The following is a 24,305-nucleotide window of genomic DNA, read 5'->3' as shown; positions in this document are numbered from 1 at the left end:
TTCATATACTAGTTTTTGTGTGACTATGTCTTCACCTCTCTTGGGTAAATACCTAAGAGTGGAATTGCTGGGGCATATGGTAACTCCTTTTAAGGAACTACCAAACTGTTTTCACAGCAGCTGTACTATTTACATTCCCAGCAGCAATGTATAAATGGGTTCCAATTTATCCACATCTTCGCCAACACTTGGTATTTTTTTTCTTTTTGTTTTCTTCTTTTCTTTCTTATTTGATTTTTAAAACTGTAGCCATCCTAGTGAGGTAAAGAGGTATCCCACCGTGGTTTGATTTGCATTTCCCAAACAATGTTGAGCCTCTTTCATATGCTTATGGACTATTTGTATATTTTCTTTGGAGAAAGGTCTACTCATCCTTGGCCCATTTTTAAGTTAGGTTGTTTGTATTTTTTTTGTTGAGTTCTTTATATATTCTGGCTCCTAGGTCCTTATCTGACATATGATTTCCAAATATTTTCAACATTCAGTGGGTTGTCTTCCACTTCACTGTTAGTCTCCTTTGATGCATAAGTTTTTAATTTGGATGAAATTCAATTTATCAATTTTTCTTTTGTTGCTTGTGATTTTGGTGTCATATTTAAGAAACCGTTGCCTAATCCATGATTGTGAAGCTTTACACCAGCATTTCCTTCTAAGAGTTTTACAGTTTTAGCTTTACATTTAGGTCTGATTGATTCTGAATTAATTTTTATATATGGCATAAGGGTTAAACTTCATTCTTTTGCACATGGATATCTAGTTGTCCCAGCACCATTTATGGAAAAGCCCATTTTTCTTCCATATAATGGTTTTTGGCATCCCTGTTGAAAACCCATTGCTTGTCGATGTATGGCACTATTTCTGGACTTTCAATTCTATTTCACTGATCTATATGTTTATCCCTATCCTGGTATCACATGTTTTGATTGCTGTAGACTTGTAATAAGGTTTGAAATTGGGCAGTGTGAATCCTTCTTTTCAAGGCTGTTTGGCTCCTTGGGGTCGCTTGAAATTCCGTATGAATAAAATTGCAAGTTAGCGGGGCTCACTATTTTTAGTAAAGAAGGAAGTTTATCTCAGGCATATGGCAGGATAGAAGCCATAAGAACCTTAAGGTGTCATGGGACCTTATGTTTGTCATTCAGTACACAGGAAGACATATAGACACATACGCACTTATATCACACTCATGGCAAACATCAATAACTGATGAGAGCATTTCTTTCTACTTGGTCCATACTAAGATTCAGATTCCTTCTCAATACAGTATTCTAATTTTCATAGAAAATGCATTTATTAGTTGTGTAATTTAAACATTTATTTATTTATTTATTATTTATATTTTTTGAAACATTTATTTTTTTTTTAAATTTTTTTTTTTTTTCAACTTTTTAAATTTATTTTTGGGACAGAGAGAGAGAGACAGAGCATGAACGGGGGAGGGGCAGAGAGAGAGGGAGACACAGAACCGGAAACAGGCTCCAGGCTCCGAGCCATCAGCCCAGAGCCTGACGCGGGGCTCGAACTCACGGACCGCGAGATCGTGACCTGGCTGAAGTCGGCCGCTTAACCGACTGCGCCACCCAGGCGCCCCATGAAACATTTAAAAAAGTAGATTTTCCGTTGGGCTTTTGTCAAAAATCCCAAAACGGATCACAGGAATCCCCTTTCCAAGTCATTTAATTGGACATTCGGTAACTACTACTGAGCATATTATGGGAAAGGCAGTATCTGATATTGGGATGCAAGAAGAATTTAAACGCATTGAAAAGAAAAGGAATAGACAACAATAAAATAAAAAATCCAATGAAGGGAAACAGACAATTCCCTGAAATAGGCAAGCATTTTGCTTGTTGAAAGCCTCAATGGATGTTTCTTGAGGTAGAAAAATGGTTGCTGTACTACAAGTTGGATACCAAAAGGGATATATCCATGCTTCTGAATCTTAATCACTCCCACTTAAAAAACTTGATCTCTTTTGCACCCACTCTCTGGTCCCAGCAGATCCTTTATAATGTCCTCCTTAGGACAGCTCCAGCTCCACTCCCCAGGCATTGTTTTGGCACCTGGTCTTGACCTCCTCAGGCTCCCGCAGCTGGGACTGAAGCTACAGGATCTGCTCCTTTCTAGCATCTTAGATAACAGCCACTCAGCGGATCACCCCGAGCTGGCTTAGCGCATCCCATACCCACAGACCTCCTAGGAGTTGATCCACCGAAGACACCGGTGGGAAGTCTCAGATGTGGGTAAGATCATCTAACCCGAGATTCTTTACCCTGACTTAACTGTTAGAAGCCCCATCTGCGCTGGGTGAACGTGTCCCATGCTCAAAGAATGGGCTTCCTTTACCTGGTGTTTGTCTCGGGTGCTTGGGAAGAAAGAGAGGGAAATCAGGGTGGCAGGGCGACCAGCCATCACCCCACTAGCTCGTGGGCGGCTAAACGCTCCCTTTCCTGCTCCCGTCCTGGAATACTGGCTCTCCAATTCACCCAACACCAGGAGAGTAGGTGGGCTTCGCGGGGGCAGCAGGAAATCCTGCCTTTCCAAGAACTCGACTAGCTCTTGAGGGTGGAGGCCAAGAATGAAGGCTGAATGGAAAGAACGGACTTCAGGGAGAGCAAGCCTAAACTGGCCCGGCGCCTCATTCGCCCCCACTCCACGCCCAGCTGCACAGACCTCCCTCACCCCAGGCCCTGGCGCTGCAGCACTCCCAGAACGCCCGCCCGACTGCAGCTCGCCAAGGACGCCAGAACTTGACCTCACCTCTCCAACGTGAAGGACAGGCCAAACTCCTTAGCGCCGCCTCGCTTTGCTCCTCCAGCTTCGGCTCGCGAGGGCTCCTCCGGTCCTCTCTAGGCGTCCCGGAGCAAGTTCCGCATCTCTATTGTTGGCCCGAGGGGCAGCCCGCGTCCCGTCGTGCCCCGCGGCGCCCTCGAGGAGCCGAAACCCCGAGGCGGCCGGGCTCGCGCTCCGGCACTGCGGCGCGCGCAGAGAGGGGCCGCCGGTTGGCCAGCACGCGCCGGGACTGGTCCCGAGGCCCCGGAGGAGGGACGGCACTTTCCCCTCCCCGCCGCCCGCACTCCCTCGCCTCGCGTCGGACCCCGACCCCGGGGCGGAGAATCGGCATGGAAGCCGAAGACCTCCAGGAAGACCTGACCTGCTCCATCTGCCTGGACTATTTCGAGGACCCGGTGTCCATCGAGTGCGGCCATAACTTCTGCCGCGGCTGCCTGCACCGCAGCTGGGCGCCGGGCGGCGGCGCGTTCCCCTGCCCCGAGTGCCGGCAGCCGTCGGCGCCCGCGGCGCTGCGGCCCAACTGGGCCTTGGCCCGGCTGACGGAGAAGACGCGGCGCCGGCGTCAGGGCCCCGTGCCCCCCGGCCTGTGCGGCCGCCACTGGGAAGCGCTGCGGCTCTTCTGCGAGGACGACCAGCGGCCCGTGTGCTTGGTGTGCAGGGAGTCGCAGGAGCACCAGACGCACACCATGGCGCCCATCGACGAGGCCTTCGCCAGCTACCGGGTGAGCCGGCCGTAGCGGGGCTGCCGGTATTCCCGGAATACCATTGTCATGCCATGTCGTAGGCCATTGTCATGAGAGACCTACGAGGTGGCTGCAATGCCCATTGGAAGTACGACCTCCCCCGCCCCCCACCACCTGTGCGAAGAAATTAAGCGACACACAGATCTCAGAGTTGGGGTTAAAACTGAGATGAGGAGGGTCTGCATAGAATTTTCAAAGTATTGGCCTCTGGGAGCTTCTAGTTTAAGACAGTCATACCGAGGGGGTGTATACCAGTGCCGCCCAATAGAAACACGATGTAATAAAACTTTCCTAGTGGTTAAAAGAAACGGGTGATGCTAATTTTAATAATATGTTTTATTTAACCCAGTTTTCCAAAGTGTTATCATTTGACATCAATCGCTATGAAAAGTTATCAGTGAGACATTTTAGTTACGTTTTTCGTAATAGGACTTTGAAATCTGTGTTTACGTTTACAGCACATGTCAATTCGGACTATCCACAGTTTGGGTGCTCACCTGGCTAATGGATGCTGTATTAGACAGTGCAGGTGTATATCTACAGGGTTTATAGACAACTGATGATTTGGGAAAAGCTGGCTTGAAGTGCGAGGCCGGGATTTGATACTAGCTTCCTTCATCAGTTGGGAAAAATCACTTACTGTTTGAATTTGGAGATTAATCTGTCCTGCCTATTTTATGGATTAAGGCGCTTCAGTTGAATAAAGCAGTTTATCTTACTTTACTCCAGCCACACTGCCTTCTTTTGTTTCAAGTCTGTTCTCTTTCTCTACCCACACCTTCCATCCTTTACATCTTTTTAGCTTTTAGCTTGAAGACCTTCCTTCATCATCCTTTCCAGAGTAGCCCTACCCCCTTCTATATTGATGGTGTAACTCCAGTGGTCTCCAACAGAATTGGTATCTAGTAAGTACTGGTTGAAAACACAAGTTTAATGATACAACTTAAAGTATTTTGTAAACTATAAAATGCCATACAGTTTTATCAACTGACTACAAACAGGAAATATGCAAAGTAGCACTATGAACTATACATCCACCCCTTCACTCAGTAACCTTTATTTATGCTTACTGTAGGCCAGGCATTGTTCTAGAATCTGGACATAAATGGATAAGGACAGGAGCCTTGTCTTGTAGGGTACATAAGCATGTAGACCAATAAGTTCAGTGTGTAAGTGAGTTATTCAAGTTTGTATCGAGTACATGGAAGGTCTGAGGAGAAATGGCTTCACGGAGTTGAACATGAACTCACTTTTGACGGGTGAGTATGATAGGTAAAGGAGAGGATATTCAGGCCAAAGGAACAGCATATTCAGCATGGCTGCTTGGAATGGCATGTGATCAATGTGAGAGGACTGGAAGTTGCTTAATATTTTTGGAGGGTAGAGGGAGAGAGGAAGGTGGCAGTTAAGTTTGGAGAACTGCTTGGTGTTGCCCTCCTGCCACCTCCTGGCAGTTTCTGTTATTGTAGGGAAGGATTTTTCTAATCTCCCTGGAATTACCATTTTCATTCAGGGGCCCCTTTTCAGATCTCAATTGTGGTAGGATTCAAAAAGACTTAGGTAAAAACAAAACAAAACAAAACAAAAAGAGGTAGAATCTTGGAATACAACCAGCAATACAGGATAATTCACAAATACTGGAATTGTTAAGGGCTTTTAAAAATTGAAAAATTCTATTTAAAATATTTTTTCATTATTATTTTTAAACATTTTTAAAAATGTTTATTTATTTTGGAGAGAGAAAGACACAGTGTGCGAGTGGGGGAGGGGCAAAGAGAGGAAGACACAGAATCTGAAACAGGCTCCAGGCTCTAAGCTGTCAGCACAGAGCCTGACACGGGGCTTGAAGTCATGAACCGTGAGATCATGACCTGAGCTGAAGTTGGATGCTTAACTGACTGAGCCACCAAGGCACCCCAATATTTTTTTCATTATTAAACAAAAGTGAAAACTTAAAAAAAATCTTGATCACATTCAAAAGAACTACTTATCTGATTGCAGTCCTCCCATATACATCGAAGTTGACAGTGATTACAGAGTGGCAGTTGTATAATTGATAAAGGAATAAAATTACTTGAAATAGCTTTCCAAATAGCAGGATTATATACCTGTTTAACAACTAGAGGTAATAAGTAGATTATATAATATTAGAAAACATAGTGTTAGAAAGAAAATAACACAGGTGATTTTGTGACGTATAACAGAACTATAGGAAGTCCTTGGCAACCTAATTTTATCCACCCCCCAACATTTCACTATGCGATTTCCAAGCAAACATGAATGTTTGACGAAGTTTATAATACCAATATACCCACATCTAGGTTCTGCCATTAGCATTTTACTCTGTTTATCACCTATCTATCCATCTGTCTGTTCTCTGCATCCATCAATTCTTGTTTCCTTTTGAGGCATTTAAAGTTAATTGCAGATAGTCCACTTCCTCCTATACTTTAGCATGCTTACCGCCAACCAACCACATTTAGCATTAGTGGTGGTTTTTGAAGTCACATTTAATATAATTAAATATGCACATGTTTAGTGTACATTTGCTGAGCTTTGACAAATGCATACACCTGGGCACCCTAAGCCCTTCTTAAGATAAAGACGATAAAGATTACTGGGGTGACTGGCTGCTCAGTCACGGGAGCATGTAACTCTTGATCTCAGGGTTGTAAATTCGAACTGCACATTGGGTGTGGTGCTTACTTAAATCTTAAGACAAAAAAAAAAAAAAAGAACATTGTCATCACTGCAGAAAGCTCCTCCATCCTCTCTCCCAGTTAATCTGCTCCCTCTTCCCAACCCAGCTACTGTTCTAATCTTTTTGCACTGACGATTATTTTGGCCTGTTGTGGAACTTCATGTGAATGGAATCCCTTTGCAACCTAGTTTCATCTGCCCCCTCCAACATTTCACTATGCAATTTCCAAGCAAACATGAAAGTGGGAAGAATAGTCTGTACTCCTTTATATGGGCTCCTTTTGCCCAGCGTATCGATTTTGAGATTCACCCATTTTGTGTGTATCAGTAGCCTGTTTCTTTTTCCTGCTGAGTCGTATTCCATTTTATGAACATACCGCAGTTGGCTTATCCATCTTTCCATCACTGCATACCTGGGTTGTTTCCAGTTTTTGGCTTTTATGAATAAAGCTGGTATGAGTATTCTCATAGAGGTATTTTTATAGATGCACACTTTCATGTTTCCCGTATCTAGAAGTTGATGTATGCTTAGTTTGACGCTGGACCTTTTCCCAGAGTGGTGGTTCTGTTTCGCACAGCCACCAGCACCATGTGGCCGTGGGGGAGCTCTGGCAGCTCCACACCTTCACCAGTTTTGGTGGTGTCGCTCTTTCCAATGACTTCATTTTGCTGTAGACATTGTCATTTGTAAGTGTGGGAAGAAAAGTGACACCGACTGGTTTTCATTATTCTCCTAGGGAAGAAAAAAAAAACTTGCCCTGCTTATTTCTTAGTTCTGTTCATTTTTTTTTTCCTTTTAGCTTTTTATTTTGACACATATTTACACTTCCAGAAAGCTGCCCTAGGCCACTCTTCAGCATTTGACGGTATTCACTGGTTTTTATTTAAATTTTCTCTTCCTTTGGTGAGAAACCATCCTCTCTGGGTTTTTCACCAACCACCACTCAGCTTAGCTACTTGGCAGGGTTTTTGTCCTCTGCACACCCCTTAAGTGTGGTTGTTCCTTGTTCCAGCCTGTATTGCCTTCTTGATAGACTCTTACTGGGGGATTTTACTCATACCCTGGCTGCACCTGCTGCCTGTGCTCTAACCCTCCCCCCTCAATCTACTTCTGCAGCTCAGATCTCTTGACCCTTAACTGTTAACTGTACTCATCAGGGACACCCCCCTCCAAACTCAATTTAGTAAAGTCGAATTTAATTCCCCCCCTTCCATTTACATACTGCTCATTTCCCTGTATTTCCTTATTTGGTAAATAGACCACAGTCCTTCTAGTTGTCAAGCCGGAACCCAGGGGCAAAATCTGGACTCCTTTCTCTCACAGCCATTTGGTCGTCTGTTCTTGCTGGTTTTCCTCGTGTGTGTGTGTGTGTGTGTGTGTGTGTGTGTGCGTGCGCGTGTGTGTCTAACCTGTGTGCTTCTGTCTGAGGTCATGTCTGACCTTATGCTACCGGGTGCTGCCCCTCCACAGCCATTTTTGTTAATGCTGATCGACTCCTTTTACTTTTTAATAGCTCATTCAGGTTGTTAAATTCTAAAATCAAGACCGAAATTCATAAAAGTTTTAGTCCCCACCCTCCCAAACTTCCAAGCCATTTCTATTCCCCAGAAATAACCAGTGTTAATCTTTAGGTGTATGTTCTTCCAGATTTTTCTTCTATTTAAATACACACATCATGCACAGATACATGTGTATTTGTTCTTTTCAAAACAATTATACAATACTATTGTTTTACAGTATAGTTTTTTTACTTAATAAAACACATCAATATATAGAGAGAACTACCTGAGATTGGCACAGAGTATCAATATACCATAATTTATTTAATAATTCCCCATGAATGGATAATGAATACTGCTGCAGTGAACATTCCTATACATATTATTTTTGCTAGTGTCTTGTTGCACAGATTATTGGAAGTAGGATTATGCACATTTCAGATGGTTTTAAATCCTGTCAGTTGCCCTTCAAAAGGATGGCACCTTTTTACAAAAGTCTCCTACTATTATAGTGTCAGAGGCCTCCCTCACCAGTACAAGGTATTTATTAAGCCTCTAACAGTTTTCATTTTTTGCCTACTTAATAGGCAGGCTCTATAGAGTATTGCAAAGATTTCGGATCAGAATACTTTTTATGCCTAATTCTGTAACTGTCTTCAACGTTTTCTCAATCTCATTGCCTGTTCAGCTCTTGAACAAGCAAGATGTTTGCGGAGATGCTTTCTGATATGTGTTTCTGCTGGCAGGAGAAACTTCTTGAGACTCAGTGTAGTCTGACTGCCAAGATGAAGAAAGCCATGCATTTGCAGGACATGGAAGTGAAAAATGCTACTGAGTGGAAGGTAATAGCAGAATCGGTTGAGCCTTTCTTGCCCCTGAGACCCTTCGGTATTGTTGGGAGGAGCTTGCATGATGTTAAGAGTGGTCAGGCCCCTTGCAGATAAGGTGATAGATCAGGAAGTGTGTGTCTGTACTGACCTGTGGCTTTGGGCGATGGGAGTACCACATACTTCATCCCCATCTCTCTAAGGTGGTACCCCTCTCCTTCCCACTTTTTCCTAAATATACTCCCTAGGTTATGGGTGGTCTGAGTCCATGGCATCGTGGAAAGTAAATGGACTTTGCTTTCAGAGATACTGGTCTAGTTGGGAGGCATGATGTGCACACACAGAAGCACATCTAAAGCTTAATGAGACCAAACAGTAGGTGTTCTGGAGGCTAAACTGAGTAATAGATGTGAAAGTGTGTTTTAGTTTAAAAAGTACACAAACAAGGCATTGCTGTCAGTAGTAGAGCCTCAAGTGTCACAAAGAATGAACTAATACTATACAGGCCAGTACAAAGATACCAAGTGAGTATAAATAAATTAGTGGGAATTTGTGGAGGGTGGGCAGGGGCTTTCTGGAGGAGGTGATTGGGATGGAGGGGCCATGGACTGTTGGGGAGTCACGTGCATGGAATTTAGGAGCAAGGGCAGGACAAGGACTGAGCAAGTGTCATGTGGCCGTAGGAGAAGATGAAGAACCAGCGAATGAGATTCGGTGCAGAGTTTGCTAAGCTGCACCACTTCCTGGCCGAAGAAGAGCAACTGTTTCTTCAGAGACTGAGCAAAGAAGAAGAAGAGACGAAGAAGAAACAGAATGAGAACACGTTAAAGCTCCATCAGACGATCACTTCCTTGAAGCAGCTCATCTTAGAGGTGGGGAGGAAGAGCCAGAGCCCCACCCTGGAGTTGCTGCAGGTGAGACAGTCACACACTGAACTCCCTCTTGTCTTTCCTGGTGAGTGGGTTTAATAGAGGAAATGTGTTCTCTCTGTTGATAATTGTGTACTACTGTCACTATACAGTTAAAGAGTCAAAGATTCACCATTCAGAGGAAATTAACGCAACATTTAGGTGTGCTGAGCTCAGGTGCTGTGGAGATACCCAGGTTCACTTGGTTTGCCTCGGGTCTGAAGCACATCTAAGACTTTTCCATTCATGTTACTTATACATTTATGGCTCTTTGTTAAAATAGTAAAATAAAGCAAACCTACAATCACCAAGGAGATAACTGTATCAGTAGTTTTTAAGATAAATTTGTCTTCCTTACTAATTTTTTTTTTTAATTTTTTTTTTTTTTCAACGTTTATTTATTTTTGGGACAGAGAGAGACACAGCATGAACGGGGGAGGGGCAGAGAGAGAGGGAGACACAGAATCGGAAACAGGCTCCAGGCTCTGAGCCATCAGCCCAGAGCCCGACGCGGGGCTCGAACTCACGGACCGCGAGATCGTGACCTGGCTGAAGTCGGACGCCCAACCGACTGCGCCACCCAGGCGCCCCAACTAATTTTTAATCATTATAATCATAGCTTGATAATAACTTTGCTCTTAGCCTCAGATTTTGATAGGTACATTCATTTAAATAATTTCTAATATCTAGCAACTGTTAAAAAGTTATAATTCTAATTTGGTAGCACTTAGGGGCGCCTAGCTGGCTCAGTCAGTAGAAAATGTGACTCTTGATCTCAGGGCTGTGAGTTCAAGCCCCATTTGGGCATGAAGCCTCCTTAAAAAAAAAAAAAGGTAATTCATTAGCACTTAGATTTGGAACTTTAAGGCAGTTTATTATATAATCTTTACCTTTATATCCTCAGCAAGTAAAGTATCCTTATAGGTTCTTTCAGTTTTTGGATAGGATCCAATATTTGTAACTGTCTTAGATTCCTCAGACTCTCTCTTCCACATCATGTGACTGAGGGGGAAAGAATTGTTGAAGAGCGCTTCAGTCTGTGATTACTTTTTTTTCCTCACCAGGATACAACATTCTGCTCTACCTTTAAGGAAGAGAGACACATGGACCCACTCACCAGTTATTTTCAGCAAGAAATTGCTAGGGGAAGGGTATAGCTTATGTTAATGTAATGATTTCCAAGAATTGTCTACAACTTTTACAGCTTGCTTAAGCCACGATGTTCCAGTTACATATCCAAATGTATATTCAGCAGAATCTTTGAAAAAACACATTGGAATAATTTTTTAAATAGAGGTTTAATATCTACTCAGAATCTGAAACCTCAAAGATATGCATGAACCAGCAGAATACTTACAAAATATATATCAGCCAACATAAGTGCAATGGTAGGGAAATGATTAAAGAAGACAGAACTGGATTATAGAATCTCAGCCTGAGAGAACTTATTTTACTAATCTATTCACTTATCCATCTATTTTTCCTTTATTTCATCATTTTTAGCCTATAACTCACTTCTTTTCTTCTTAGAACTGTATAGACACCTTAAAAAAAAGAACTGTGGAAACATTGAAAAAAAATTCTATTGTACCTAATTTTTATCTTTTCATTTGAATGTGTTCTTATACAGTGTGCAGTATTGCTTTGGTTTATGTATTTTTAATTTATGCAATGATTTTTTTTTTTTTAATTTTTTTTTTTTTTCAACGTTTTTTATTTATTTTTGGGACAGAGAGAGAGACAGAGCATGAACGGGGGAGGGGCAGAGAGAGAGGGAGACACAGAATCGGAAACAGGCTCCAGGCTCCGAGCCATCAGCCCAGAGCCTGACGCGGGGCTCGAACTCACGGACCGCGAGATCGTGACCTGGCTGAAGTCGGACGCTTAACCGACTGCGCCACCCAGGCGCCCCTATGCAATGATTTAATCTTGCTGCATTCCATCTCTTGCTTCTTTCCTTAGGCACTATGTTTTTGTTTTCTTTTCTTTTTTTTTTTAACATTTATTCATTTTTGAGAGACAGAGTGTGAGGGGGAGGGGCAGAGATAGGGAGAGAGAGAGAACAAGACAGAATCTGAAGCAGGTTCCAGGCTCTGAGCTGTCAGCACAGAGCCCGATGTGGGGCTGAAACCCACGAATTGTGAGACCATGATCTGAGCCGAAGTTGGACGCTTAACCAACTGAGCCACCCAGGCGCCCCTTAGGTACTATGTTTTAAGATCCATTCCTGTCGCTGTCTATACAGTACGTTGAACCCACGTGTCTACCTACCACATTTTGTCAGTTCCTTCTTCCAAAGTTGGAAACCCATGTTGCCCCAACACCATTACCACTACAAATAATGCAGTGAAATCATTAATATCTGCTTTTATTGTTTTTGTTTTTATTTTATTTTTTTATTAGTTCTTGGGTTTGCTCTATAGTTCTTTCTCAGCCTCTGGAGCTGGCATGCCTAGCTCATCTACATTGACCCTTTTGTTTGCTGGTAAATTTATTTATTTATTTATTTATATTTTTTATAGTTTATTTTAATCTATTTTGAGAGAGAGAGTGAGAGAGAGAGTGTGTGTGTGTGTGTGTGTGAGCAGGGGAGGGGCAGAGAGACAGAGAGAGAGGGAGAAAGAGAATCCCAAGCAGGCTCTGTGCTGTCAGTACAGAGCCCGATGCAGAGCTTGATTTCCTCAAGAGCTGTGAGTTGAAATCAAGAGTTGAACACTTAACCGACTGAGCCACCCAGGTGCCCCTGCTGGTAAATGTTTTTAAACTATACTTTCACCTTTAAGTATCGTTTGTGTCCATGGATTCGGGCAACATCATTTTTACTGTCATAACAAAATAAACATGTTTAAAAACATTTTAGTATAACATCCATAGAGAAAAATGCATAAATCATAAACCTGACAGATTATCACCAAGTGACCCACCCACGGAACCACCAGCCAAGTCTCGTAATAGAACATGAATAGCTTGCCAGGCGCCCTCTGCGTGCCCCAGTCAACACCCCTTCCCTTCTCCCTGAGGGTGTTCTCCCTCCAGACTTCTCACACTGTTCTGTCTGTTTCTGAGTACTACTCTTTCAGCATTTGCTGCTTTTGCTCCACATTATGTTGTGAAGTTCACCCAGGCTGTCGTAGGTGGCAGCAGACATTTGTTTCCATCACTGTGTACAACTTCTCAACCAGGAGGGATTTTGCTCCCCCAGGGGGCAGTGCTAGAGACATTTTTGGTTGTCACAACGTGAGGGTGGCTACTACCGGCGTCTGGCGTGTAGAGGCCACAGATGCTGCTAAACATCCTATAATGCACAGAAGACACCTCCCCCCCAGCTCCCAGCAAAAACTTTTCCAGCCCCAAATGTTAATAGTGCCAGGTTGAAGGCCCTGTTCTGTAGTATCCCATGGTACTAATATACCAAAAATACCATTCACTCTACTGTTAGCAAAATTTGGGTTGTTTCTAGTTTTTATTGTTACAAAAAAGCAGTTATGAACATGTCTTTTTTGGTGTACATGTGTCCACATTTCTGTCAGTTATGTACCTGTGAAAACAATTCCGAGTCACAGGGCATCTGTTGGTTCCAAACGGAGGATTCCAAACTGTTTTCCAAAGTGATTGTATCAGTTTACACTGTTACTTGCAGTGTGAGAGAGATCAGTGGCTCTGTGTGATCATCAGTGCTTAGAATTGTCAGCTCTTTACTTTTAGCTGAATGGTATAGAATGTTAGCTCAAGCCCTCAGTCAGCACCCCTTTCCTCCTTCCAAAGGGTAGATGAATTTTGCAAATGACTAATGTGCTTGAGCACTTTTTCATGTGGTAATTAACCATTTTGATACACTTGTTTTTTTTTTTAAAGCTTTCTTGAGGTGTAATGTACATACCTTATAATTCACCCACACATATACCCATACACTTAAAAGTGTACTTTTTATCATTAAATAAGTGATTTTTATAATTTTCCCTAGTTGTGGAAACCTTACCAAAGTCCAGTTTTAGAGCATTTCCATCACCCCATTAAGATCACTTTGTGCTTATTTATAGTTAATCTCTGTTCCTGCTTCCAGCCCCTAGACAACTTACTTTCTGACTCTATAGATTTCCCTTTTTGAAATATACCATATAAACGAGTCATATAATAATGTGGTCTTTTGTGTATGGAATCTTTCATTTATAATGTCTTTGAGGTTCATTCATGTTATAGCATATATTAGTATTGTATTTATATTCCTTTTTTTTCTTTTATCCCTGAATAGTATTTCATTGTAGACTATACCACGTTTTGTTTCTCTTTTCAGTTGATGGACATTTGGGTTGTTTCCACCTTTTGGCTATTAGGAATGATGCTGCCGTGAACATTTGCCTGACATTCTTTGTGTGGACGTACATTTTCATTTCTCTTGGGTAGATAGTAGGAGCAGAATTGTTGGGCTGTGTCATATATTTATATTTAATTCTTTAGAAATTGCCAAACTGTTTTCCAAAGTGGCTGAACCATTTTATGTTCCTACCACGTCCTCAAACAACACTTGTTAATGTCTGTGTCTGAAAGAGAATAGATGGAGAAGTAGGCAAAAAGCCAGGAGAGAGTTAGTGTCATGGTGGCAAAGGAGAAAGAATAGGGTTTCAGGGATTGGTTAACATTGTCAGATGGTGCAGAGAGGTCACATGAAGAAAAAGACTCCATGTATCAGTCCGTTGGCTTTGGCAGCATGAGAGCATACATGACATTGACAAAAGCGGTTGACAGAAAAATACCTGCTCCCGAAGTTGAGTACCAGATCTCAGGAGGAAGGGGCATAACTTACTTATGTTTTTCTTCTCTTCACAGAATCCAAAAGATGTGTTGACCAGGTATGAGCGGCTGCTTTCTTATGGGGCCTGAGTGGAATGGTAAAGATACAGGCTGAGGAGAGGGGAAACAGGCTTGGGGTCCATAGAACAGTCTGGGCACACCCTGGGAGTCCAGGGTGGGAGGAGGGATTTTACTGTTGACTTTTGCAAGGGGGAATGGGAGAGTGGTGGTGTGAGCTTTGGGCTTGGAACCTTCCGCAGGAGTTGGGGGTCTTGGCTGCCTGAGTTGTCCCCTTTAAGAAGAGCAACCCTCTGTACTTTTCTTAGGAGTGAGAACCAGGATGTGAACTATTCCCCTGAAGTTCTAACAGTGAAGACTGTGTGCAAGATACCCATGATGAAGGAAATGCTGAAGCGATTCCAAGGTGAGCAAGGTTGGAGCTCCCTAGAAATCTTTAAAATAAGAGAATAAGCAATGAGAAAAGTCTGGAAAGGAAAGAGGAAACAGAGCATACAGCTAGCAGGAAAAGTGGTAAAAACTACTTAGGAATACATGGATATGTGCTTCATTCAAGAAGCATTTACTTAACATATACTGTGGGTTATAAGGTGCCAGTGATACAGAAAGAAAAAGGCCTAAGAATTTAAGCAAACTGGAGAGGCAGACCCGTATCACTTACTGTAACATAGTGGGATCTACTGTTTATGGTGGTATGAATAAAATATTATGGTAGTACAGAGAAAGAGCTCTGTTGGGGGTGAAGTAGGGGGGTTTTCACACACAGGTGACATTGATCTGGGATTTGAGGCGTGAGTAGGAGTTTGCCAAGTAGAAAATGGAGGCATATTCATGTAACCAGAGGGAGCAGTGTGAGCCAAGGTGTGGAGGAAACGGAGGGGAGGGTATCCAGTGTGACTAAACCATAAGGTGCATTGTGGGAAAAGGCAGGAGCTGAGGTTGAGAAGATGAGCATAGGAAAGTCTGAAGATAAACTTACTGGATCTCCAGGGAAGCAGCAAGGCACATAGGTGTTGTCAGAACTACATAGCCGGTTCTCGCGTGCACATCTCTGACGAAGAGCCATGTGGTAGGTGTCTACTTCCAGCTAAAATGAAGTAATGGGGACTGGATTTACTCCTCGGCCTAAAACTTAGCTAACTAAGAAAACTAAAATAAAACAGATACAGTACATGAAGAGAACAGTTTTCCCAACCCTGGATATCAGGCAGTGCAGGCCAAGGACCCCTGAAAAATGTGAAACAAATGAGGTGAGCTCTATGAGGCTCCAGCCTCTAGCCTTGAAAGAGCTTTCAGGCTACTGCAGGGAGGGGTAGTGGAGGTGGAGCCAGGCTGAGGAATGGGGCTGAGTCCAGGGAGAACAAAGCAGTGAGAACTTGCAGAGTACTGGGCAGAGTACTGGTGAGGAGAGGGCCGTCTATAGAGAGAACCCTGATGATCTATGGAGGTGCCCCCTGAGTATTCAGCAGAGTAATGCTTAGCATATGCTTGTGAAAACTACCTTAGGCTGAGGAAGGCCGTTTCCAAAATGATTAGAAGGAACAGTTCCCGGTGCTCCCACAGGGCCTAGACAATGCCTGTGCCTACCAGCCAGACTGGAAAACTCCTAATTCCTGGGGAAATCTTGCCTCATTAGTAGAGAGTCATTAACCCTACACTGAGTACTGCTTTGGGCCCACCTTAAAAGTCACGAGTTTAAGACCCAAAAGGATCACATTATTTCCAAGTAACTTTATCCTGAGACAAACCATGAGAATTTTAAAAATGAGTACCTAACAATCTAAGTTCACAATGCCTGGTATCCAATCAAAGATTACCGGGTATGCAAAAAGTTAGGAAGGCATGACCCATAATAAGAATAATCGATTGAGACCGACCAGGATTGATCCAGATATTAAAATAAGCTCCGAAGGACTTTATAATACAGTTATTATAACTATCCTGTAAAGAGGCATTTGGAGACGTGGAAGATGTAAAAAATCCCAGATCAAACCTCTGGAGATAAAACCACAGTGACTGAGACAAAGAATACACTGGTTGAGATTAATACGTGATTAGATATTACAGAGAAATAGGTGAGTGAACTTGAAGATGAAGCAGTGGAAACTACAAAATGAAATGCTCCGGAAAAAAACCTTACAAAATGAAAAAAGCATTGGTGAGCTGGGGGACAATATCATGCAGCCTTACATGTGGTAATTGGGGTCCCTGAATAGATGAACAGGATAGGGATGAGATAGGAAAAAATATCCGAAGAAATAATGGCCAAAAATTTTCCAAATTTGATGAAGACCCTAAGTCCACAGATCGCATAAGCTCAGCAAGCCCTAAAGAATAAGAAATAGGATGGAAACTACACCAAAACCAGTGTTAAGAGAAAATTTCCAAAGCAAGAAGAGAAAAAGGACGTTACTTACAATGGAAAAATAAAGATGACATCATATTTCCCTGAATTCGCCAAACATTTAAGAAAGAAATCTCCAGGGGCACCTGGGAGGCTCAGTCCGTTAAGTGTCCAACTTCTGCTCAGGTCATAATCTCACGGTTTGTGAGTTCGGGCCCCGTGTCGGGCTCTGTGCTGACAGCTCAGAGCGTGGAGTCTGCTTCAGATTGTGTGTCTCCCTGTCTCTCTCTCTCTCTCTCTCTCTCAAAAATAATTCTACGAGGCCTGCGTTATCATGATACCAAAATCAGACAAAGACATTATGAGAGAAAAGGTCTATAGATCAACGTCCCTTATGAACACAGACAGAAGAATTCTAAAGAAAATTTTAGCAAATCGAACCTAACGACATATTGAAAGATAATGCGTCACAACCAAATGGGTTTTATTCTAGAAAAGCAGGGTTGGTTTAACATTTGAAAAATCAGTGTAATTCACCACATTGGAAAACTGAAAAAGGGAAAACTATATGATCACCTCAGTAGATGTAGAAAAAACATTTGTCAAAACCTAACATCCATTTCTGATTAAAAAAATCCTCTTGAGAAACTAGACAGACATGGAGAGTCTGGGAGGGAAGAGAATTGGGAGGCAGGGAGGCCAGGGAGGAAGTTAGAGACACCGTTAAAGTGGAAGGTGCTGAAAGTCTGAGTGAAGACAGTGGCAGTGAAGACAGGAGGAAAGGAACCTGGGTGGTATTTCCAAAGGTGGATTTGATAGGACTTGGTGACTAATAAGCCATCAAAGGTCAGAGGGAGAGAGGAGTCAGATAACCTCAAGATTTCAAAGTGTGAGTTGTCTGGGTGAAGGTAGTGCTGTTACACCACAGAGAACACAGAAGACAAGATGTCTGCATGTGAAGGGGTATTCGTCTCAAGAGGATGGAAAGGCACAGAATAGTGAGTTCCATTTTGAGTGATCTGTTAGGGGCCTGTGGAGCTTCCCAGTGAACAGCTGGAACCAGGAAAGAGTAAACTTGCTAACGATGACTTTTCTGTGTCCCAGGGCAAAGAACCAGCCTGTTAGCCATCTTGGTCTGGTCCTGATTCAACAAGTCAGAATTGTTAGTGTTTTCCCAACTTTATGCTGATTGTGAAGACTTGGGGCCATGAAATAATGAGCCCCCTGTTTTTAGGTCTTAATCTTTTAGAGCAGAAGGGAAACGAAGATTTCACTTTGCTTAAGGCCACACCCAGCTGAGGATCAGTTGAGAGGCAGTGGGGTATCTCATCCCTAACAGTTCTTTTCAGGAGAAGGATGGGGTGAAGCTGGAAAAGAGGGGGTATTTCTGGAGGAGGTTTGGTGGTAAGTTGTCACATTATAAATCTCTGCTCTCATTTTCTCTGCAGTGGCTGTAAATCTAGCTGAAGACACGGCCCATCCCAAACTTGTCTTCTCCCAGGAAGGGAGATATGTAAAAAATGGAGCATCAGCCAGTTCTTGGCCATTGTTTTCCTCAGCGTGGGACTATGTTAGTGGATGGAGGACCCCTCCGAAGACCACACAGTCTGTGGAAAGATTTCAGCATTTACCCTGTGTTTTGGGAAAAAACGTTTTCACTTCAGGGAAACATTACTGGGAAGTTGAGAGCCGAGATAGCCTGGAGATTGCCGTGGGGGTATGTCGGGAGGACATCATGGGGATTGTTGATAGTTCAAAAATGTCCCCCCATGTGGGAATCTGGGCTATTTGTTGGAGTTCTGCTGGCTACCGGCCCCTAATAAGCTTTTCCGTAAGTCCTACCAAGCAAGAGCCTGCTCTTCACCGGGTGGGAGTTTTCCTAGATCACGAGGCTGGGGACATCTCCTTCTACAGCGCTGTGGATGGAGCTCATCTACACACTTTCTCTTGTCCTCACATCTCCTGCCTCCGGCCATTTTTTTGGTTGAGTCCGTTAGCATCTTTAGTCATCCCAGCAGTGACTGGTGGGAAATGAGTCTTCCCCTACCCACGAATCTTTGCCTGTACCCTAGCCTGGGGCCATGCATCCCTTGGCCCTCTTCTTTCACTCTGTACATACTGGTCCAGGTAGCACATCAGTACTGTCCATTCAGGTTCTAATTTGATGTCTTGTTCAGCTCCCTGTGTGTGCTGTGCACAGAAAGTATGGTGGAGCCCGTTGGTGGCCTTTCCGGCACCCACTTGCCCCATGTCCCTCCTCCTCTTCCGGTTCTTCCTCATTGAGCTGTTTGGTGTGCACCCTCCCTGTGCTTCAGGAGAGGCAGCTCTCCCCAATGCGAGGCAATTCTGGCCAATGAGCTGGGATGAGAAATGTTCCAAGATGCTTCTGGGGAAAGATCATGTAGCTTTAAAAAAGAGGTGTTTAAGGAGACACAGCCCCTCTTCTGACGTTAGTAGCTGTCTTGGAACTGAGGAGAGCACAGTGACAGTGGAAAGGAAGAGGGAATGTGGGCCTTGCTAGCATTGTTGAACTGTTGGAATTTCCTTAATCCCCAATTTCTTGTCAGAGGAGGTTACTGCTCCCTCACTGTACAAGGCAATTCAGGTTGCATTTTTGTATAGGATGGTCTCTTTTCCTGAAACTTGACAGATTTGTAGACTGTTTCTGCTCAGTCACATAATTCCTCTACTCTCCAGTAAGTACTGATACCTCCCGATCAGAAAGTTGAGGGAATCTTCCCTTACTCTGCCCAGGCTATGACTCTTTTTCACCCGACCACGCCTACGCCCTCAAGTGTTGGTTATGTTTCCATCGGTCAAATTCTTACTGTCGTGTATGCAAGGTATTCACGCCACATCTAAAACATTGGGAGGCACTTGCCAAGTATTCACACTGCACTTCTGGCCTCTTCATTAATGCTCTTGTACGGCTCCTGCAGAAGCTTGGTGTGAGATGGAAATTAAAATCCTCTTTTTACAAGTAAGAAAACAGACCTTTGGGGTAACTCACTCGGTATTGTTTGGCTGGCAAATGGGAATGCTGGGATTAAATCCAGATCAGTCTGAGGTAAAAGCCTGTGCCCTTTCCTGGTCTTTGTAAGCTTCTGGTTTTTGTAATGCTCTTTGTGAGCATTTATTGAATGCAGATTGCATGTCAGCAACATCTCCGTGTTGGGTTTTTATTTTGTTACACATTTTTATCCATTTATATGTGTTTTCCCTCATTTTATCTTTGTTTTCTAGAGTATAAGCTCTCAGGATTGTGACAGGAACTGGGTAGTTATTTTAAAAATAATGATTGTTTCTCTCTGTAAAAGTTGTCCACTTATGGTAGAAAATTCGGAACATACAAAAAGTATAAAAAGCTGAAAGTTATTGGTAATTTCACCACTTCTAACATTTTAATGTGTTTCCTCCCAGATTTCTGTAGACTTTCTGGCAGTGATTTAATAGCACCCTCCCTAACCCCTCCTCCCCTCCTATGTCTCTGCCCATCCTGGCTTGTCTTTCTCTTCAGCCTGAGCAACCCCCTCATTCAGTGATTTCTGCTGAATTCTCCTTAACTTTCTAAAGTACTTGCTGTTAGGAGTTGCGTTGGGTCCTCTAGAAAGATAGGTTGAAGTCCTACCTGTGAATATGACCTTATTTGGAAATTAAGATGCGGTCATTAGGGTGGGCCCTAACCCAATGTAACTGGCACCCTAATAATAATAGTAACAATAATCTGTGGTGCACACGGAGGTGACGTGTGAAGACACAGGGAAAATGACTGTGGGAGAGATTGGTGTCATGCTGCCACAAGCCAGCTGAGGGCTGCTAGAACCTGGAAAAGGCAAGGAAGAACCCTTCCCTAGAAGCTTCCGGAGGAGCATGCTCCTGCCAACACCTTGATTTGGGACCTCTAGCCTCCAGAACTGTGAGATGATTAATTTTTGTTATTTTAAGCCGCTGGTTTGTGGCTTGTCACAGAGCCCTAGGAAGCAAATACACTTGCCCATCAGGACTTCCCCCAGTGTCTGCCTTGTTCGTTTCCAGTCCTTGGGAAACTCATTGCAACCCTTCCTCCATCCTCCTCCTGGGCTGTTGAGCCAGGTTGACTGGTTCTGCTACAAAATCTTGCTCTCTGACTTCAAGTGGGCTATTTGAACTCCTTGGTGAACAAACTTTATTCTTTCATCCCTTGACTTCCTTTTACATTTTTGGTGGCAGTGATTCCAGACCATTTCCTCCTCTTTCAAGGCTACATGAGCCCTGTCATACTACCGTAGGGGAGGCAAACTTTACCTCTACCTGTCTTAAGTTTTTGGCTGGGCCTCTGACAAGAAATCAGATTAACAAGAGAAAAACAGTTTACTAACACACGCAGCACACACCATGCAGGAGAAACCTAAAGTGAAGAGCAACTCAAAGTGGAGGCTTAGAATTCTGGTTTACATAGTACCTTTAATAAAGAACAATACACTTGTGGAGGACGCAGGAGGAACGTCTTAGCCTTCCAGGTGTGGCAGTCTGTGGGAAGGTAAATGCATGTGAGGAAACTAATGGAGGAAATGTTTGCAGATTCCTCTTTGGTGTTGTCTCCAGCAAAAGGAGAATGTATATCTTGTCTGCAGGCAGAAAAAGGGGAGCTTTTTCTGGGTTTGCTGCTCTTAATTGCCTTCAGCTCAAAATAATTTTTATGCTAAAGAGGCATATTTTGGGCTGACACATTCTGGTTTCCTTCACTATTATTAAAGAACTTGCATCTTTTACAGAGAAAAATATTCTTCTCTTACTCCACCTAATATATATATATATATATATATATATACATATATATATATATATATATATACATATACACACACATACATATATATATACACACACGTGTATATAATACATATATATATATATATATATATATATATATTTTTTTTTTTTTTTTTTTTTTTTTTTTTTTTTTTTGCTTCTTTTGTGAGTCTTGATATTGGCTCCCCTCAGGTATGAGCTGGGACACAGGTATCATATTTACTAAAAATGAAGTAAACTCATGATGCTTCTGATATACAAACAGGACTGTAATAGTTTTCAGTGTTACTTAGGGATTTTTCTGAGTCTTTACTATGTTAACATGTTATGACATAGTGGAAGAGGTATTTATTACACAGGATTTCTCAAGCTTATTTCACCACAGAAACTAACTGAGGGACTAATTCAGAGACTTTCCAGAAGATGGTTTGGCAATAACTATCCTACACTTTCTCCAGATGGTCTTGACTCTCTCAGATTTCAACCTAGACTTGCACTGCCTCGCCCTCAAAGTTGGTGGGTATATGCATTGGTGCTGTAAGCACCAATGTCTACACTGTGTGACAGTGGATAAGGCTCTGCTAAGATCTTTTCCCCTGGAGACTGGGCTTTTGTTATGTAGAGCATTCTAGGCACATTTTCCAGTGATTTCTGTTCCTCCCCCCTCCTGACTCTGGTAGGAGGAGATCTTCCTCAACTTTTAATTCTGAGAATTTGGTGGAGTTCCTGGAGTTAAACCCATGAATATATGCTCTCCAGCCCCCTGCCCAACCCTGCAGCTCCAAGAAGTTTCTCACCCTTAAGCTAGCCCACACTCAACCTCACACTCAATCTTCATCAAAACCATTATTTATTCCTATAAGTTTATAGCTCTGTTGGATTTTGCTTCAGGTAAGGAGGTCTTAGCTTTGCCTCTGTGGATTTGCTTGTCTATCCAGATTTTGGGGTGGCAGTTTGCCATGCAACCTAAATTCTCTGATGAGTGCAGGAAAAGCCATTACTTTTCAGTTTTCTCATCTTTTTCTTGTAAGGATGTGAGTTAGGACTTCCCAATTCTTTACATGTAGGAGCTGAAACTGCAAGTCTGTCATAATATATCATAATATTAAAATAGACTTCTTGTGAGACCTCTGTATGGTTAATTGTGTCAGCTCGACTAAAGGGTGCCTAGATAGCTGGTAAAACATTATTTCTGGGTGTGTCTGTGAAGGTATTTCCAGGAGAGATTAACATTTGAACTGATACACTGAGTAAAAAAAAAGATCATTTTCACCAAAGTGGGTAGACATTGTCCAATCAGTGGAGAGCTGAATAGAACAGAAAGGCAAGTTTCTCCTCTGCATGAGCTGGCACATCCATCTGCCCCGGGGACATTGGCGCTCCTGATTCTTGGGCCTTCAGATGTGGACTGGGACTTATACCATTGATCCCTGATTCTTGAGCCTCTGGACCCCAACTGGAACTTACACCATTAGTTCTCCTAGTTTTCAGGTCTTTGGACTTGGATTGAATTACAGCACCAGCTTCTCTGAGTTTCCAGCTTGCAGACAGTAGATTGTGGGACTTCTTGTCCTCCATGGTGACGTGAGCCAATGGCCAGTGATCCATCCATCTTATTGGTCTGTTTTTCTGGAGGACCCCTTGCTTTTTTTTTTTTTTTTTTTAAATCAAATAGTCTTTCCATTCTTAACTGTTATTCTTAAACTATTCACCTTTAAAGTTATTGTTTCTTTCCAACATGGCCCAGCAGAATAGCTCCCACAGAGAAGGGTGGTGAGAGGAAGGGCTATTCTTCTATCATCAAGGTAGTGACAAGAGAATACACCATCAATATTCACAAGTATCCATGGAGTGGATTTCAAGAAGTGTGCCCTTTGGGCACTCAAAGAAATTTGGAAATTTGCCATGAAGGAGATGTGAACTTCAGATGTGCACATTGATACCAATGTGGGCCAAAGGAATAAGGAATGTTTCACACCATGTCCATGTGTGGTTGTCCAAAAAACAGCAAGGATGAAGATTCATCAAACAGGCTTCACACATTGGTTACATATGTACCCATCATCACTTTCAAAAATCTACAGGTAATAGATGTGGATGAGAACTAACCATTGATTGTCAAATAAACGTATAAAACTGCAACAGAAAAAGTTATTGTTGGATATAGTTGGATGAAAATATATTATTTTGCTAGTTCTTTTATTTAATTTTTTCTAAGTTTTTTTCCTTTTTCTGCTTTCTCTAGTTTTATTGTATATTTAAAAAATAAAATTCATTTTATCTCCTCTACTTATTATTGATACTTCTTTTAAAAACCTTTTTAGTCATTGCCATGGGATTTACAGTATACATTTTGAAAAAATCTGAATCTACCTTCAAGTAACGTGTCACTTAATGTGTAGAAAGAGACTTTATAATAGTAGAACTTGTTTTCCAGTCCTTGTTCTATTGTTATCATACATTTCACTTTTTTTGGAGGCAATAAAAACCCAATACATTGTTACTTTTAATGTTTTAAACACTTACTTGCTTTAAACATCTTCTGGTATGTTGAAAGTGTAAGGGGGTATGAACTGACAACAACAACATAGAAAGGTGGAAAGGAGACACAATGAATAAACCCAAGTAACTGAAGACTCAAGAGATTTTGGAAAAATGACTTATAACTTATAGACTACATTCCTGCAGCCAAAGAGACTCAGGAAAGAGAAAATCACAGCTCCAGAATCTAGATGTTGACACTTTAGCCTTCTATTCTTCAATGACCTGGCCTATTTTCAGGGTTAAAAGAAAGAATGCAGAAGATAGATAATTCCCTTTTTTTAAAAGTTTATTTTGAGGGGGAGAGGGGCAGAAAGAGGGAGACGGAGAATCCCGAGCAGGGTCCACA

At 42.5% G+C, this 24,305-nt stretch overlaps 1 protein-coding gene and 1 long non-coding RNA gene across 2 annotated transcripts; both read left to right on the top strand.

The window, feature by feature from the left end:
- Positions 1-1,802: 1,802 nt before the first annotated feature.
- On the top strand, positions 1,803-23,918 carry TRIM4 (tripartite motif containing 4). Its single transcript, XM_058710486.1, has 6 exons — positions 1,803-3,515; positions 8,483-8,578; positions 9,247-9,477; positions 14,299-14,321; positions 14,589-14,686; positions 18,073-23,918. Exons 1-6 carry the CDS (start codon positions 3,123-3,125, stop codon positions 18,657-18,659), a joined length of 1,428 nt encoding a protein of 475 aa, XP_058566469.1. The 5' UTR covers positions 1,803-3,122; the 3' UTR covers positions 18,660-23,918.
- On the top strand, positions 4,448-6,274 carry LOC131500913 (uncharacterized). Its single transcript, XR_009256528.1, has 2 exons — positions 4,448-5,096; positions 5,128-6,274. It is a non-coding gene; the product is annotated as an uncharacterized LOC131500913 (long non-coding RNA).
- Positions 23,919-24,305: the final 387 nt, after the last annotated feature.

This window comes from Neofelis nebulosa, chromosome 18 (assembly GCF_028018385.1).
Source record: "Neofelis nebulosa isolate mNeoNeb1 chromosome 18, mNeoNeb1.pri, whole genome shotgun sequence".
Lineage (NCBI taxonomy): Eukaryota > Metazoa > Chordata > Mammalia > Carnivora > Felidae > Neofelis > Neofelis nebulosa.
Note: the sequence above shows the minus strand (reverse complement) of the source record. Positions and strands in the feature narration are given on the sequence as shown.